The 16,092-nt window shown below is 42.3% G+C and overlaps 1 protein-coding gene across 4 annotated transcripts in view; it reads right to left on the bottom strand.

Annotated features, from left to right (window-relative positions):
* RAD51C (RAD51 paralog C) overlaps positions 1-16,092 on the bottom strand; it is a 156,347-nt gene that overhangs the window by 66,089 nt on the left and 74,166 nt on the right. For all 4 annotated transcript variants that reach the window (XM_040336823.1, XM_040336825.1, XM_040336824.1 and 1 more), the window contains exon 6: positions 10,082-10,148. In XM_040336823.1, the coding sequence (XP_040192757.1) occupies positions 10,082-10,148 (67 nt within the window). The remainder of the gene's footprint in view (positions 1-10,081; positions 10,149-16,092) is intronic.

Here is a 16,092-nt window from a genome sequence, read left to right as displayed (position 1 = left end):
GGCTGGGGAATTATTCACAAAAACTGTATTTGTCTTAAGAAAAATAAGTCTTAAAACTACCCGATAAGCAGTTAAGGGAAAAAGGATAACCAAACAGTTTAAAAATACCCATAATCTTATTTTTTATACAGTACACAAACACTCGTTATGTCAGGCAACCTCACTGGTACATGATTTAACTTCTGATGTTTTTTTAATGGGCACTGCCAAAGCCAAGCAGGAAAATAAAGTGAGCAAGCGGAAGTAAAACTGCAAACATATTCAGCCCAGTGATTTCATTTTGCATTTAAATAAATATAAGGAAGTAATTTTGTCTCCTGTAAAACATCTAGTTAGTCAGCTCAAGGCAACCCAAGCCTCTTTTATAATTAAAGGATTTCCACTTCAGGCAAATTAAATAGGCGAGCAAAGATTAATGTCTCCACTGGGGACTGCATCTTGCACCCAGTCAATAAAGCGCCATTTAGTACGTAAGGGAGGAAATCCCTGAGGACAATGTGACTGTGAATACAAATTCTCTGAATAAGTATCATGTGGAGATCTGCTGAGATTTCCCTGACAGTATGACAGATATGAATGTATGAGGAAGCCTGTAGCCTTTGTTATATACTACAGGCAGCACGGACAAGTACAAAAGCAGAATCTGAAATATTGCAGTTGTGGTGAAAAAACATAAAATGGCAAATAAGTGAGAAGGCTAACATGGACTTCTAAATGAATTTGTCGTTTCTAAAGTTGATTAAAAGTAAAATACTGGGCCAACAAAAAACTATATACAGGGATATTGGACATACTCCAGCTTTATTTGCCAATTATTTATTCATTTCTCAGCCTTTGTTGCAATTCACAGACCTCTGCTACACTGCACAATCAGGAAGATTACTCCACTCTGACTCTAACCTGTTATGAGAGAAATATGCGGGCTGCCACTGCTGACCTATTGAAAATGCTAACTGTCTGGTTGTCTCTGTATTCAACCATTTCTCAGTGACCCTAAGCAAGCATTTACGCAGTAAAGTCTGAAATCACAATCAAATCAGATGGGAGGTGCTTCATTGCAGTCTACAGCATCTAAGCAGAGCGACATTGGTACTACAACTATGCAGGCAACTAGGGATCGGATATCACTCTGCCCAAAATGATGCTAGGCCTGGAGCACTGGGAAGGAGATCCATATGCCAGGTGTCTAAATATGAGGATTCCTATGCAAAAGTTATTAAACTGCATAAATATATCTTATGGAGGCATTATTGCCTTGAAAATATATCAAAGGGTTGACACACAACCTTTATAGGCGAGATATGCTACTAATGGCAACCAAGGCAATGGAATGTTTTACTAAACCTGGTGCAGTTCTGCATAGAAACCAATCAGATTCCATATCTTTTTGTCAAAGCTTAATTGAATAAGATGAAGTTAGAAGTCAATTGTCTATCATGCACAGCTGCACCAGTTTTCATTAATCAGCCCTATAGTGTGAACATGTCCTTCAGGTGCACCTGTGCTCAGACTGTGGAGTTATAGAGCTTGCTTATATTTGTGGTTGAAGGCAGAAAAACAAACGATTGAGTGGCAGTTTTACTGCCCCTAAACTGACGCCCCTTAAGCTGCAAAAGCCGGACAGGGGTTAATATATGCCATAGCAAAAGTTATACCCAGTTGCATTCGATGGGCAGTACTGCCACCAAATGCAACCCTTTCAAGTAAAAGGGCTGCATTGAAACCACGTCTCATGCACATCCAGTGTTCTGCAGAAAAATGCAGCTGCACTGCATATCACGCCTGCATTGTGGGGTGAATGGGCACATAGAAAACCAAGGTTTTCTTTGGGCCCCTGTGGTGACTGGTGTCCACTGCCGAAAAAAGGCAGTCACTGCACTAAAACTCGAGAGTGCAAAATCTTGTGAAGCGCTGCACAGAAACTAATCAGCTTACAGGTTTTTTTGGTCAAAGCGTAATTGACCAAGCTGATTGGCTACCATGCACCGCTGCCACAAATTTTGCACTCTCCAGTTTTAATAAATCCATGCCAAAATGTTTTTCAGCTGTAGATTTATTTTGAGTGGTACTTCAAAGTTAACATTTTTGTAATGTTGTAACAAACATGTTATTTTGTGAGAGAGGGGAGTCTAGCAATGGCACTGGTACCGGCCCAGAGCACGTAGAGGGAGTACCTGGTCTCTCACCCCACTCCATGAACTAACCAGTGACCGCCCGACCTGCCTAGTCAGCCTCCCGCCTTGTACCATCCCATCCCCTCCCGCAATACCCGGCCTGTTCCAGGCACGCCGGTCGGAAGCTGCTATGGTGTATGTGCCCCTAGAGTAGCAGTGCAGGGGTGCTTCTCTGCCTTTTGGCTAAGATCAAGTGTAGTAGCCGTTCTCATCAGTTGCCAGTAGGTGGTGCTATGCTAACCGTCCTGAGTAGACGGCGAGGTGGCAAGGGATGACGGTTGGCAGATGCTAAACCTGCTGGCGTGGAGGTGGAAGCCTTCTGATTTGGACGGAGAAACATGAGGTCGAAGCTGAGGGGCCGGGCCCCTGGCCTCGATTTGGTGTAGTATACGCCCTTTTCAGTTGGGAAAGCATGCCCCTTTTCGGTGTTATTGAGGGGAATTGGCCGGTACCACCGAATATAATTAGGTGGGAGCAATGGAGACTCTTCACCTCCATTGGGTCCCATTTGTTCTGATACCTTACTGACTGGGGTGGGGCTGCATCGGTCTGGGCCGGGGGTCAGGGTCCGTTGAAAAGCCTATGGTGATGTGCCCCTGGAGTGGCAGTCCAGGGGTGCCCTCATTGCACTAGTGTTTTTATCGGCACTTTTTGCTTTTTGGCACCTTGGTCACGTCACCATACCACACTTTTTAACACCTGCCTCTAGGGCCGGGCCTTTTGGCTAGGACTAGAGGAATTTTTGATTCCTGGCCAGAGGGCTGGCCGTCGTATTGCACTATGGTCTCAGCTTGATGCCGGAAATCCGACAGATTAGTACAATTACGCCTGATCCGCAGTAATTGACTACGCGATACAGATTTTAACCAAGCCGAGTGGTGGCAACTATCGACCGGAATGCAACCATTCCGGTCGGTCGGTTTGAAAAAAGTTTTTGTTTTCAGTAAACCATCACTGGAAAATATTTCCAAGTCTAGGAAGTGTATACTTGTATAACTTGCTTCATGAGATAACTTAATACCAATCCCATTGTTGGTAAGGGTGGACATAAAGGTCTCTAAAGAGCTCAGGTTTCCCTTCCAGAGGAGGAGAACAATCTTAGGTCGATTAAACGCATAGACGGACATCCTCCTTCCATTTAGCCATAAAGATGTTGGCCAGGCTGGGAGCAAATTTGGCCCCCATTGCGACCCCCTTTGTTGCAAAAAAAAAAAACTTTTTTCAAACCGACCGACCGGAATGGTTACATTCCGGTCGATAGTTGCCACCACTCAGCTTGGTTAAAATCTGTACCGTGTAGTCAATTCCTGCGGATCAGGCTCAATTGTACTAATCTGTCGGATTTCCGGCATCAAGCTGATATACTGAAATCAAGATTTATAGATAAGGGGTATCAATCTTGTGCCATAGATGATGATATTCAACAATTTTCATCCATGGACAGGAACTCTTTAATGACTGAGAAGCCACAACCTATTCAGGATTCGAAATATAAATGGTCTTTTTTCACCACATTTTCAGTTCAACACAAGCAGATTAAGGACATTTTTCAAAAACATTGGAATGTCGCCAAAAATGATCATATTTTAGGCCCCAACGTTAGCTGTTAAAGCAGGAGTAACATATAGAGGAGCAACCTCGCTAAGGGGTCAGATTGCGTCAAATGTAACTGGACCCCCTACAGTTCCAGTCTTCTTTTCACATCTGAAGGCTTACTATCCTTGTCGAAGATGTAAAATGTGTAAATGGAATTCATGTGGACGCGGAAAGATGGAAAACTTCCGTTCAGCTGCCACTGGGGTGGAATATAAAATTAAGCACTTCACTACTTGTGCAACCAAGTATGTCATATATTTGATCACCTGCCCTTGTGGGAAACAGTATGTGGGACGCACCATCAGGACTTTCTCCACAAGGGTAGGTGAGCACATAGCCAGTATAAGAAAGGGGAAAACCAATCATAGCGTCCCAAGACACTATTTAGAGTCCCATAGTAAAGACCCTACGGGTACCAAGTTCCAAATCATAGACATTTTAGTCCCTAAGTGGAGGGGCGAATCATGTCTCAGGGGGGTCTCCAAGTTGGAGACCTTCTGGATTTACCAGCTCAAAAGCTATAGGCCACATGGCCTTAATATAGATTGGGAAATTAATGCATTTATAAACAAAGCATAGTTCTCCAATAGTGTTGGATACTTTTTCCAATAGTGTTGGATATTTTTCCCTTTTTTCTTCGTATGTCTTATGTATATATTGGTCAGATGCTACTCCAACGCATTTTGAGGTGTACGTCAATAGTCAATAGTCTGGTCGATTATTTTAATTGGAATGGATCTTTCCACAACAACCATTAATAACATTATTTTAGACTCTTTGGGCTAGATTCAGGTAGATCAGCGGATCTTTAGATCCGCGTGATCTATCTGATTTAAGATACCCTGCCGCAAGTTTGAGAGGCAAGTGGGTAATTCACAAACCACTTACCTCCAAACTTGCGGCGGCGTCTCGCAAATCCCCCGGCGGAATTCAAATTCCGCGGCTAGGGGGGAGTGTACTATTTAAATCAGGCGCGTTCCCGCGCCGATTTAAATGAGCATGTGCCGTCCGCGAAATTTCCCGGCGTGCATTGCTCCCACTGACGTCACTAGGACGTCAGTGGTTTCGACGTGAGCGTAACTTGCGACGCGCGGGTTTCTGAATCGGCGTACGCAAACGACGTTAAAAAAATTCAAAATCGACGCGGGAACGATGGCTATACTTAACATTGGCTGCGCCTCATAGAAGCAGGGGTAAGTATACGCAGGGAAAACCGATACGGAAACGTCGTAACACTGCGTCGGGTCCGCGTACGTTCGTGAATTTGCGTATCTCGCTGATTTACATATTATTCAACGTAAATCAGCGGGAACGCCCCCGCGCCATTTTTAAATTACAAATAAGATCCGACGGTGTAACACAGTTGCACCTGTCGGCTCTTAGCCATATCTATGCGTAACTGATTCTGTGAATCAGGCGCATAGATAAGACCAGTGTAAGTCAGAGATACGACGGCGTATCAGGAGATACACCGTCGTATCTCTTTGTGAATCTGGCCCTTAGTATTACATTTCCTCTTTTCTGACTTTGATCCGTTGTACATATGCTTTTCATATATCTCATATGGTTTCGACTAGTCTTTGCGGTCTACTCATTATCCTTCATGACAGATTTTTTATGCCCAGTCTCTCATCGTTAGGGTATTATAGTTGTACATTCCATCTAGGTGACGTGTACATGTGTATATATTTTTTCCGTTTTCTGTTTTGATCATATACTTACCTTTTGATGATCACTGTTCATTACAATTGATTATTATACTGACATTGGGGTAGATCCACAAAGCGAGTACGCCGGCGTATCTACTGATACGCCGCCGTACTTTCAAATTACCCGCGTCGTATCTTTAGTTTGAATCCTCAAACCAAGATACGTACGCCTTCGGATAGTAGATGCAATACTTCGGCGCCCGCTGGGTGGAGTTCTCGTCGTTTTCCGCGTCGAGTATGCAAATTAGCTATTTCCGTCAATCCATGAACGTACGCGCGGCCGTCGCATTTTCTAACATCGTCTGTAGTCGGCTTTTTCCGGCGTATAGTTAAAGCTGGTATTTTGCGGCGTATAGATAGACTTGCCATGTTAAGTATGGCCGTCGTTCCCGCGTCGAAATTTGTTTTTTTTTGCATAAGTCGTCCTAGCGACGTCATTTAGCGCAATGCACGGCGTGAAATTTCGGGGGGACGCATGTTCAGTTCATTTGGCGCGGGGACGCGCTTCATTTAAATGAAACCCGCCCCCTAATTGCCGATGTGAATTCCGCCGCCAGAAATACACTACGCCGCCGTAACTTATGGAGCGAAATCGTTGAGGATTTGAAATTCCGCCAGGTAAGGTACGGCGGAGTGGATCTAATTCTATGTGGATCTGCCCCTTAGGAGTTGATATTGTTAAGTGATTTGTACATGTATGTCATATTGCTGGTACCATGACCTGGGATCAATATCATAGACATGCACAATGAGTATGTTTAGTCATATTGCTACACATCTCTCTCGTAGTCCACTTAAGTGGCTCATTTTATTAGTATATACATATTTCCTTTCTGCTATTTAATGTAATTGTGGGATGTAATTACTACCTGTAGCAGACTGGTTATCTAATTATTTAATCTAATTTACGTACTCTTCCCATGTTTTATGCTCAAGACTACACATTCCAGCATGCACCGCTGCACGCTTCGATAGCTGTGAGACGTGATTGCTGCGTGGCTGTATGATGTGTGGTTAATACGTCAATGCATTGGAGGGTTTAGTCATGGGACTCTGTTTATCCCAGACTACAGGTCCCTACCTGCATTGCGGTTCTTTCCCCTCTTGGTTGCGTATTGCCGCTATGAGACGTTGAGTCGTCCTTTGCGGTGGGGGGCGTGTTCGGGATTTACCAGCAGTGGTGACGCGGGCACGCCAGCTGGGCCCTACAGGTCACCCGGATTGGCTGACGTCACACGTTTTTTGACGTTGTGATCCCGGAAGTGTGTTCCGCAGTAAGACAAAACGTGGGGATTGGTTTTCAATGTACTCTCTCTTCCTAGTGAAGCGTGGGGACAGCGAGCTGGTGTGTACCCCAGTTGATGTCTTTTTCATGTGGAGGATTTCCCTTTCTTTTTCATATGTTTGACATCTGGGAATGTTTTTTTGGTCTGGATATTCTATCCCACCATATCGGGTCCCTGCTTTGGAGTTACCAATCCTGAAGGAGGTGCCGTGGATGAGAGAGGAGATGACCTGCAGATCCAGTTCCCTCAAGTCCCTGATGGGATGTAGTTAGCCTGATATCCGACCGTCGCATACAGCGCGTCACGAGTTGCTGAAAGAAGCCGGACTGCGAGTCGGCTCTATAAGGCGCCTGCGCACCAACGTTCGGCTTCTTTCGGCAAATCGTGACGCGCTGTATGCGACGGTCGGAAGCCTGTCAATCAATTAGGAACGCCCAATCCCGCAGATTATACCCGGAAGCCGCGGAGAACATCTACCTCTAAAACGGTATGTACGGCAATGATTAAAAAAAAAAAAACACCTGATTGCGCTTCTAACAACTCGCCTGAATCTAATGTTAAAATTTTGGGTGAGCCCCTGCTTTAACAATGCGCAAGGGCAAGGAGAGGAAATCCCCAATGCTGCTCATGTCAAAGCATTTGACCGAGTATATTGGGGATTTTTTTAAAGGGACACGCTCCGAAGTATAGGCCTGGGACAAAGATTCATGAGATGGATTAATAACCTATATAACAACCTACGGTCATGGTTAAGGTTAATTGAAGTATGTCGTCAGCCTTTGAGATGTTCAATGGAACAAGAAAAGGATGCCCGCTCTCATCACTACTATATGTAATCTCATTAGAACTACACCCACCCTTGATAAGCTATATCAGGCTAACTACATCCCACTACTCAATAAAAAATAAATCCGAGCTAAAAAATATATCGAGGAGAACTATCTCCTTGATAGGAAGGATACATTTATTAAACATGGTGATTTTACCAAAAACAATATATAACATTTCAAATGTTGCCTATAGAAATCCCACAACGTGTTTTTAAAGTAATTAAAACAATATTTTTGAAGTACATTTGGCAGAATAAAAAAAGCTAGGGTAAAGAACATACTCTTAACTAAAAAAAAAAAAAAATGGGGGGCTGGCAATTCCAGATGTAAAAATATATTATAAGGCGGTCATATTGGCAAGGCTATTAGAATGGGCAAACACACATACTATAAAGAAATGGGTGAAAATGGAAGACACACTAAGCGTGACACAACTTCCAAAAAATATTTGGATACCACTGAAATCAAGAACATTGAGCACAGATACAAACGATTTAACCAAAAATGTATTCAAAACATGGGACACAATACATCGACAAGAAAAATGGAAGTACAATTCCCCTTTAATTCCACTAATGGGCACAATTTTTTTTATCCCAGGGAATGGGACACGGATGGGAAATCAAATGGGAACCGCACAATTAAAGGATATTATCATCCAGCAAGGTATAATTAGGACAAGACAGGACTTAATAACGATGCATGGGTGGCACCAGGTCAATGATTGGGAATATTTGCAACTGAAACATTTAGTAAGCACAATCCCCTAACCAGAGACGAGAAAACGCTAAATCCAATTGAAAAGATTTGTAAACTAAAAACATAATATAAAAAACACGGAATATCTCAAATATATGAAATATTACCAGAACTAGAAGGACATGGGCTACTACCCTTCATAGAAACATTAGACCAAGAACTGGGCATAAAACTAGATGAAACACAAATGATTGGAGCAGTACATAATTTCGCATCTGATATAGCCACGATTGAAGCAAATTATAAGTGCATGGTACAGTGGCAGTTGACACCAGAGAGAATTAATAAAGTCCAGCCAAGTAAATCCTCCCAGTGTTAAAGGAATTGTAAACAAATAGGAACGACAATACATATATGGTGGGAGTGCCCAAAAATAAAAAAGAGTATTGGCAGGAAATTTTAGAATATATCGAAGAGATAACCGTGGAGAGGATCCCACAAAACCTGTGGACCCGTCTGTTCCATGGCACAAATAAAACAAAAAACAATATAAGAAAACTTTGATCCCGCCCCTGCTCAATGCAGCAAAAGGACTAATTCCAAAAAAAGGCTACGTACAAGGAAATCAAGTATAAAAGAGTGGATACAAAGAGTAGATCATAATTGTAGGATGGAGTACCTATGCAGCAGAGAGCAGGGGCAGGAAGAAAGATACAGAGTAACGTGGGAGAAATAGGGGTCCTTTAAATCGTCAGAGAAATACGTCCAGGGTATGACCGAAACAGACGGATGAGACAGAAGACTAGGAAGGGAAGATGAAAGATCGGGGGAGGGTAAGAGGGTTAGAGTAGGGGGGGGTGATAAAGGGGATTAGAAAATAACAGGATGTATGAAAGATTTTAATATGTGCATAAATGTGTTTTGTATATGGACAATTCCTTAATAAAAATTAAATAAAATAAAAAATACATGTTATTTTGTCCACCTCTTTATCCATATATTAACCTCCCTGGCGTTATGATTATGTCAGATTTTTGGTGCTGAAAGCGGTATCATACATTTGCATGGAAATTTGGAGTTTTATATTGTAGCCCTGTAATTCTTAGGAATAACTCACCTAAATCTGTCCAAACAAGAGTCTAGTAAACATCCCAGGTATGATAAAGTTTGAAACACAAAATCATAAATTATAATATAATAAATAACTATAAATAATTATAACAAATTACATGTAATTACATGTAATCAAATCAAAAACACTGCAATTTGCTCAGTTGCAGAATTGTCGCTGTCATTACTTTCAGTGTTTGATAACAAATTTCCCCACAAATCGCCATCGCTCAATTCTGCAAGTGATTCTAATTTATTATCGCTGTTTTCTAGCTGGTCTAAAAGCACTTTTGATGTAAAGGGACACTTTTTGGTTGCTATGGACAATCTCCAGTTTCCAGGCAGAAATTAAAGGTATTTATAATATGAAAGTGCATGCAGGGCACTGGACAGACCACTAGGGACAAAGGGGATGTGAAATAATTATTTTTTTTACTTTTTTAATTTGGCGCCGAACTCTGTTCATGTGCGTCGCAACGCTCGGGAACGGAGCTCGGCACTGTGAATCGAGCGAGGAGACAGCTCACAATCAAATCAAATCAAATTACGAGGAGCAGTTGTTACTGACACGAATATATTTTTACAAAAAGCCACAACATTTTGCTTTGATTTATTGCATATGCTACTATATTGAATCAGTTGCTTATATAGAGTTTTGGTTTCTAACCACAACATACCTAAAGCTGGTACCAAAAAGGACTCTCTGGGTCCAATTCTTGTAGTCATCTGGTTTGTTAGGATTACCTGTAGGGAAAAAAAAAAAACACATAAATATCACTAGCAGTTGTATTCCAATATCACCAGATTACAGGAAAACGAAATTGGGGATTGACAACCAGCAAACTCTCGATGAAGGACTGAAATACTGAAAGGGAAAAACTTGTTCCATAACTAAGGTAAATTTACCTTTTGACTGGAATATTCCTTTAAAAACAAAAAGTTTGGATAATTATGGCAATACATCAAAGTATTGGGATGAACCATTACAATGGAATTGTAAGGGTTACTTTCTATAAAGAGAAAACCTGAATCTACAAAGTATATGTCTTATTTTTACATGGCTGCAAATTTGATTTGGCTGGCAATTTAAAAAAATAAAATAGGTACTGTCACACACACACACGTATACGATGTGTGTGTATGTAGTTTTATATATATATATATATATATATATATATATATATATATATATATATACATATACACACACACACACACAGTATATATATATATATATATATATATATATATATATCAGGGCTCAAAATTTCAAGTCCTAAGCCACTAGCCAGGCCTTAAGAGTTACTCACCACCAGTTGCCCCACCCAACACCTCCCCTGCCCCACCCCTAAGTCCGCCCCTAAACACGTCCTTGTAAATTATCTCATGAAATTACACTGTTAAATATTTTAAGCAGAATTAAGTTCCAAAAATAAATATTAACAATAGTAACATAAAGCATATCAGTACCCATCTGTGCAGCCTCAGTGTGCCCGTGAACGCAGCCTTACAGTGCCCCATCAATGCAGCCTTACAGTGCCCCATCACTTGCAGCCTTACAGTGCCCCTATCACTTGCCGCATTACTGTGCCCCATCAATTGCCGCATTACTGTGCCCCATCAATTGCCTCTCAGCACAAATCCCCCCCAATATTCCCCCTCTTAAAAATCTTCACCCCCATATGCCACCTTTCAGCACAAATCCCCCTTCTCAGTAAAAAAATGCCCCCCATATCCCTCGTCCCAGTATAAATCCCCCACAAACCCCTCCTTATACAAATTATTTTACCCCCCAAATGCCCCCTCTCAGCACAAATCATCCCCCCATCTCCCTGCACAGATCCCCCCTCTCAGCCCAAATCACCCCCCCCCCCCCATCTCCATGTACAAATTTTCCCTCAGCATAAATCATCCCCCATCTCCCCCTCCCTGCATAGACCCCCCCCTCTCAGCACAAATAATCCCCACATCTCCCCTCTTTCAGTATTAAACCCCTCTTCTTGCCCAAATTCTCTTATTCACCCAACCAGCCACCCTCAGCAGAAGACTTACCGGTTATCAGAGACCGGGTCCTCAGTGATTGATGGCTGACACTTTAGCAGCTCCCATCTGTCCCAGCCGGCTACCTGCATGTTAGTGTCAGAGCGCCGGGGGATCGCCTTCGAGTGTGTGTCGGCATTTGCTGACATCTCCTGCGGGGTGTCCCCGGGTCTCCAGCGCAGTGATGGCTGATACATTAGCAGCTCCTATCTGTCCCAGCCAGCCGCATGTCAGCCGTGTCAGGGCGCCAGGAGATCTCTTTCCCAGGTTCCTTCTCTGCTTTGGCGTGTCTTCTGATGGGACGGGAGAAGGAACCTGGGAAGGAGATCTCCTGGCGCCCTGACACGGCTGACATGCGGCTGGCTGGGACAGATAGGAGCTGCTAATGTATCAGCTATCACTGCGCTGGAGACCCGGGGACACCCCGCAGGAGATGTCAGCAAACACACACTCGAAGGAGATCTCCCGACGCTCTGACACTAACATGCAGGTAGCCGGCTGGGACAGATGGGAGCTGCAAAAGTGTCAGCCATCGCGATCGCTGCGCTGGGGACCCCCTGCAGGAGATGTCGGCAAATGCCGACACGCACTGTAGTAGCCCACTCGCTATCACCTGAGACTGAAGCCCCACTCTTGCCCATGCAGTCCCGGCCCCTGGTGTCACCCCTTTGGCGGGTGTCACCTGGTGCGGTCCGCACCCCCATAGCAACGCGCTGTAAACCCCTCTCCATGACACACAGCGGAAGATGCCCGCTGTGTGTGATACAAGAGGGGGAGAAGGAGAGAGCTGCAGCCTTGGCTCAAAGAGGGCTGTGTATATATATATATATATATATATATATATATATATATAAACACACACACACACACACACACACACACACACATTTATAAATATAAATGCAGCAAATACCTCATTTAAGAGCCGAGATTGTGATCATATGACCAGCCAGCTCTCTCCTCCTCCCCTCCAGACTGACATCAGCAGAGGAATCTCAATATCGCCGGCTGCATCTCTCAGGAGGAGAAAGCTGGCTAGTAATGCGATCGCAATTTTGTCAGTGAAATTAGGTATTTGCAGCATTTATTTTTATAAATCATACACGAAGGGGGATCCTAAAATAGGAGGCAGTGCTGATGATGGTGTATACAGGTTAGAGTGGCTTAAGAATCACTTGAAGTGCTACTCATGGCCATCATCCATATTGTGCACATGATTTATCAGCACTAACAATAGTTTTTTTCATTTTGGACGTACAATAGATTATTTTATTTTACTTTGATATCAATAAATTGTGTAATTTTTGTGTGGCCTGTAAAGTCTGAGATCTTTCTTATTTGTTTCTCCAGAAAATACAAAGTCAACACATCCAGATCCATCCATCATTTAGGTACGACTTGCAAAAATATGTGTGCTGATTAGGTCAATTTTATTGTACCTGACTCAGGGGGTTAGCGGCTCATAACCCATGTTCAACTTATATGGCTTTCTAATTCTTATGTTACGGGCTTGACCCTATGAACTGTACTGAGTTTCCTTCTAATTCTACCCGTTTGTAAGATGATTAAAATATAGAAAAAAGTTATAACTTACTAAACTGCTAGCACTGATAAAATGCAGGCACAGTACTTTAGAAAGGAAGAAGAAGGAAGACATGCCAGAGCTTAAAGTGATTGTAAATGATCACCTTGTAAAACAACCCATTCAGTTTAAAATTTAAATAAAAGGCACAACATTTGTGTATAGATATAACAAAACATTATAAATACCGTTTTTCCCTTTTTTATACAACTGATCACATTCCCTCTGTTCTCAGCTGCATAAGAGCTGGGTTAGGAGAAGCAGCAGGTCACTGAACTTTCCAATCAAAGGCTGTGAAGGGGGTGTGTATCAGGATAAGTCTGATCATTGGAGGAGAGCACACAGTTTCCAGCTTAGCTAGGGAACTGACCATGCTGTGTTCTCTGACATAGTGTGGTCAGTTATTAAAAGGAAAGCAGAGGGACTGTCAAGAATGCTAGGGATTTCACACAAATGAAGTAATACAAACAGGATACTTTTTCATCGAAGTACATGGTACAGCAGGAGCATATCAGGAATATGAAATGTTAGGGTAACAAACACTTTAACATTGTTAGCGGAATAAAGATCTGTATAAATGTATACCCTTGCATTAAATATGCAAGCACCTCCATGTCCACAGTTTAGCAAGTTATAGCAGTGCATGGTAATTATATGTAGACATTGATTTATTCTGTCCAAAAAGAAATGACGCTCTGTGAATTTAAAATACATATCAAGTCAGAAACACTGCTCTCCTACCAGTTCTGAGACAACGCTGATGTCAATTGTGCTTACTATTTTTTATTACACAGGCTCTATGGTGAAAACTGAGTCTTTTAAAAGAATCAGTGGGGAAATACCATCTGTCAAACTGGTTTCCTCTTACAGACTGCACATATTCTTTAGTTATTTATAATATGACTAATGAGTACTATGTATTATTATTATACATGATGTATATAGCACCAACAGTTTACGCAGCGCTTTACTATGTACTTTCTGTCCTGAAAGAAACTAACTCCGGCATCAGGTCTCTTGTAAAGTAGTGTGAATATATTGGTTGGGACAGCCAATTTAGCTTTTTCGTCAGATGTACGGGGCTTTAGTCCGTAGGGTTCAATATTGAGTTGGCTCACCCTTTGTAGCTATAACAGCTTCAACTCCTCTGGGAAGGCTGTACACAAGGTTTAGGAGTGTGTCTATGAGAATGTTTTAACATTCTTCCAGATGCACATTTGTGATGTCAGGCACTAAATGTGGATGAGAAGGCCCGGTTCACAGTCTCCGCTCCAATTAATTCCGAAGGTGTTCTACTGGGTTAAGGTCAGGACTCTGTGCAGGCCAGTAAATTTCCTCCCCCAAACACTTCCCACAAAGTTTGGAGCATGAAATTGTCCAAAATGTCTTGGTATGCTGACACCTTAAGAGCTCCCTCCACTGGAACTAAGGGGCCAGGTCCAACCCCTGAAAAACAACTCCACTCCATAATCCCCCCTCCACCGAATGATTTGGACCAGTGCAAGGTCCATGAAGACAGGATGAGAAAGTTTGGGGTGGAGGAACTTGACTGGCCTGCACAGAGTCCTGACCTCAACCCAATAGAACACCTTTGAGCTAAACTAGAGCAGAGACTGAGAGCCAGGCCTTCTAGTCTACATCAGTGCCTTACCTAACAAATGCACTTCTGGAAGAACGGTCAAACATTCCCATAGACACACTCCTAAACCTTGTGGACAGTCTTCCCAGAAGAGTTGAAGCTGCAAATGGTGGACCTACTCAACATTGAACCCTATGGACCAAGACGCCAATTAAAAAATCATGTGTGTGTAATGGCAGGTGTTCCAATACTTTTGATAATATAGTGTATCTTTTTCCACAGAGAAATGGAAGGGATCCACCACTTTTATAGATTTTTACATATCTATGGGCCAAGTAGGAGTAGATGTTACAACACATCCTGATGTGGTAAGGAGGGGAGATCACCACAGTGAAAATGTACCTACCTTTGCAAAAAAAAAAAAAAAAAAAAAAAAAAAGTCAGTCATTCATACAATTAAGTGGTACGATACGATAGCTGCCGATTCTAGTAGTAAATGGCAGCCACTGAGTTTATATATATATATATATATATATATATATATATATATATATATATATATATAGATAGATAGATAGATAGATAGATAGATAGATAGATAGATAGATAGATATATGCTTAAACAACAGATATGATGCAGCATACTGTAAAATTCCTTACAAGAATACAATACTTGTTATTACCTGACCATTACACTCCTAAATTATCACAAAGTATGTCTCATCGCCAACATTAATTTCATGTTTAAAACCATAAAAACTGTTTTACATATGAAAAAATGTAAACATACGAAAGTGGAATTGAAAGAGAATATTTCACCAGAAAAGAGTGCCTAAAATCTATATCCGTTAATGGTTTGATACAAAAATATACAATATACTAAATTAACCACTTAACAACTGCGCTATAGCCGAATGACGGCTACAGCGTGGCTCGATAACTCTGGGAGATCGTACTAGGACATTCTCTCAGAATCGGGCACGCACACGGGTGTATCCGTGACAGTCGGGTCCGGAGGACCCAGCATATTACGGTAAATGGCTGCTGACAGCGGCCGTTTACCACGTGATTGCTCTGTCAAATGACAGAGCAATCACTTGTAAACAAATTGGCGTCATGTCCAGTTCCTCTTTCCCCTCTCTGTACCGAGTGAGCAGAGAGGAGAAAGAGAGCGCTTCTCTGTGCCCATTGCAGCCTCATCCATACTCACAGCTATGCTATCCATACTCAGCCATACCTAGAAATACCCAGCCATCCCCATTCATGCCACTACAGTGCCCATCATTGCCTCACAAAAGTGTAGTAGGTAGTCAAAAATGCCCCTAGAACACCTGATGGTGCTCCCTGCATGTTGGGCCTCTGTATGTGGCCCAGGCTGTGTAAAAGTCTCACACATATGGTATCACCATACTCAGGAGTAGTAGAATGTGTTTTGGGGTGTAATTTGTGGTATGCATTTGCTGTGTGTAAGAAAAAAACTGCTAATA

Source organism: Rana temporaria, chromosome 2, assembly GCF_905171775.1.
Source record: "Rana temporaria chromosome 2, aRanTem1.1, whole genome shotgun sequence".
Lineage (NCBI taxonomy): Eukaryota > Metazoa > Chordata > Amphibia > Anura > Ranidae > Rana > Rana temporaria.
This window is presented reverse-complemented; position numbering and strand designations above follow the sequence as displayed.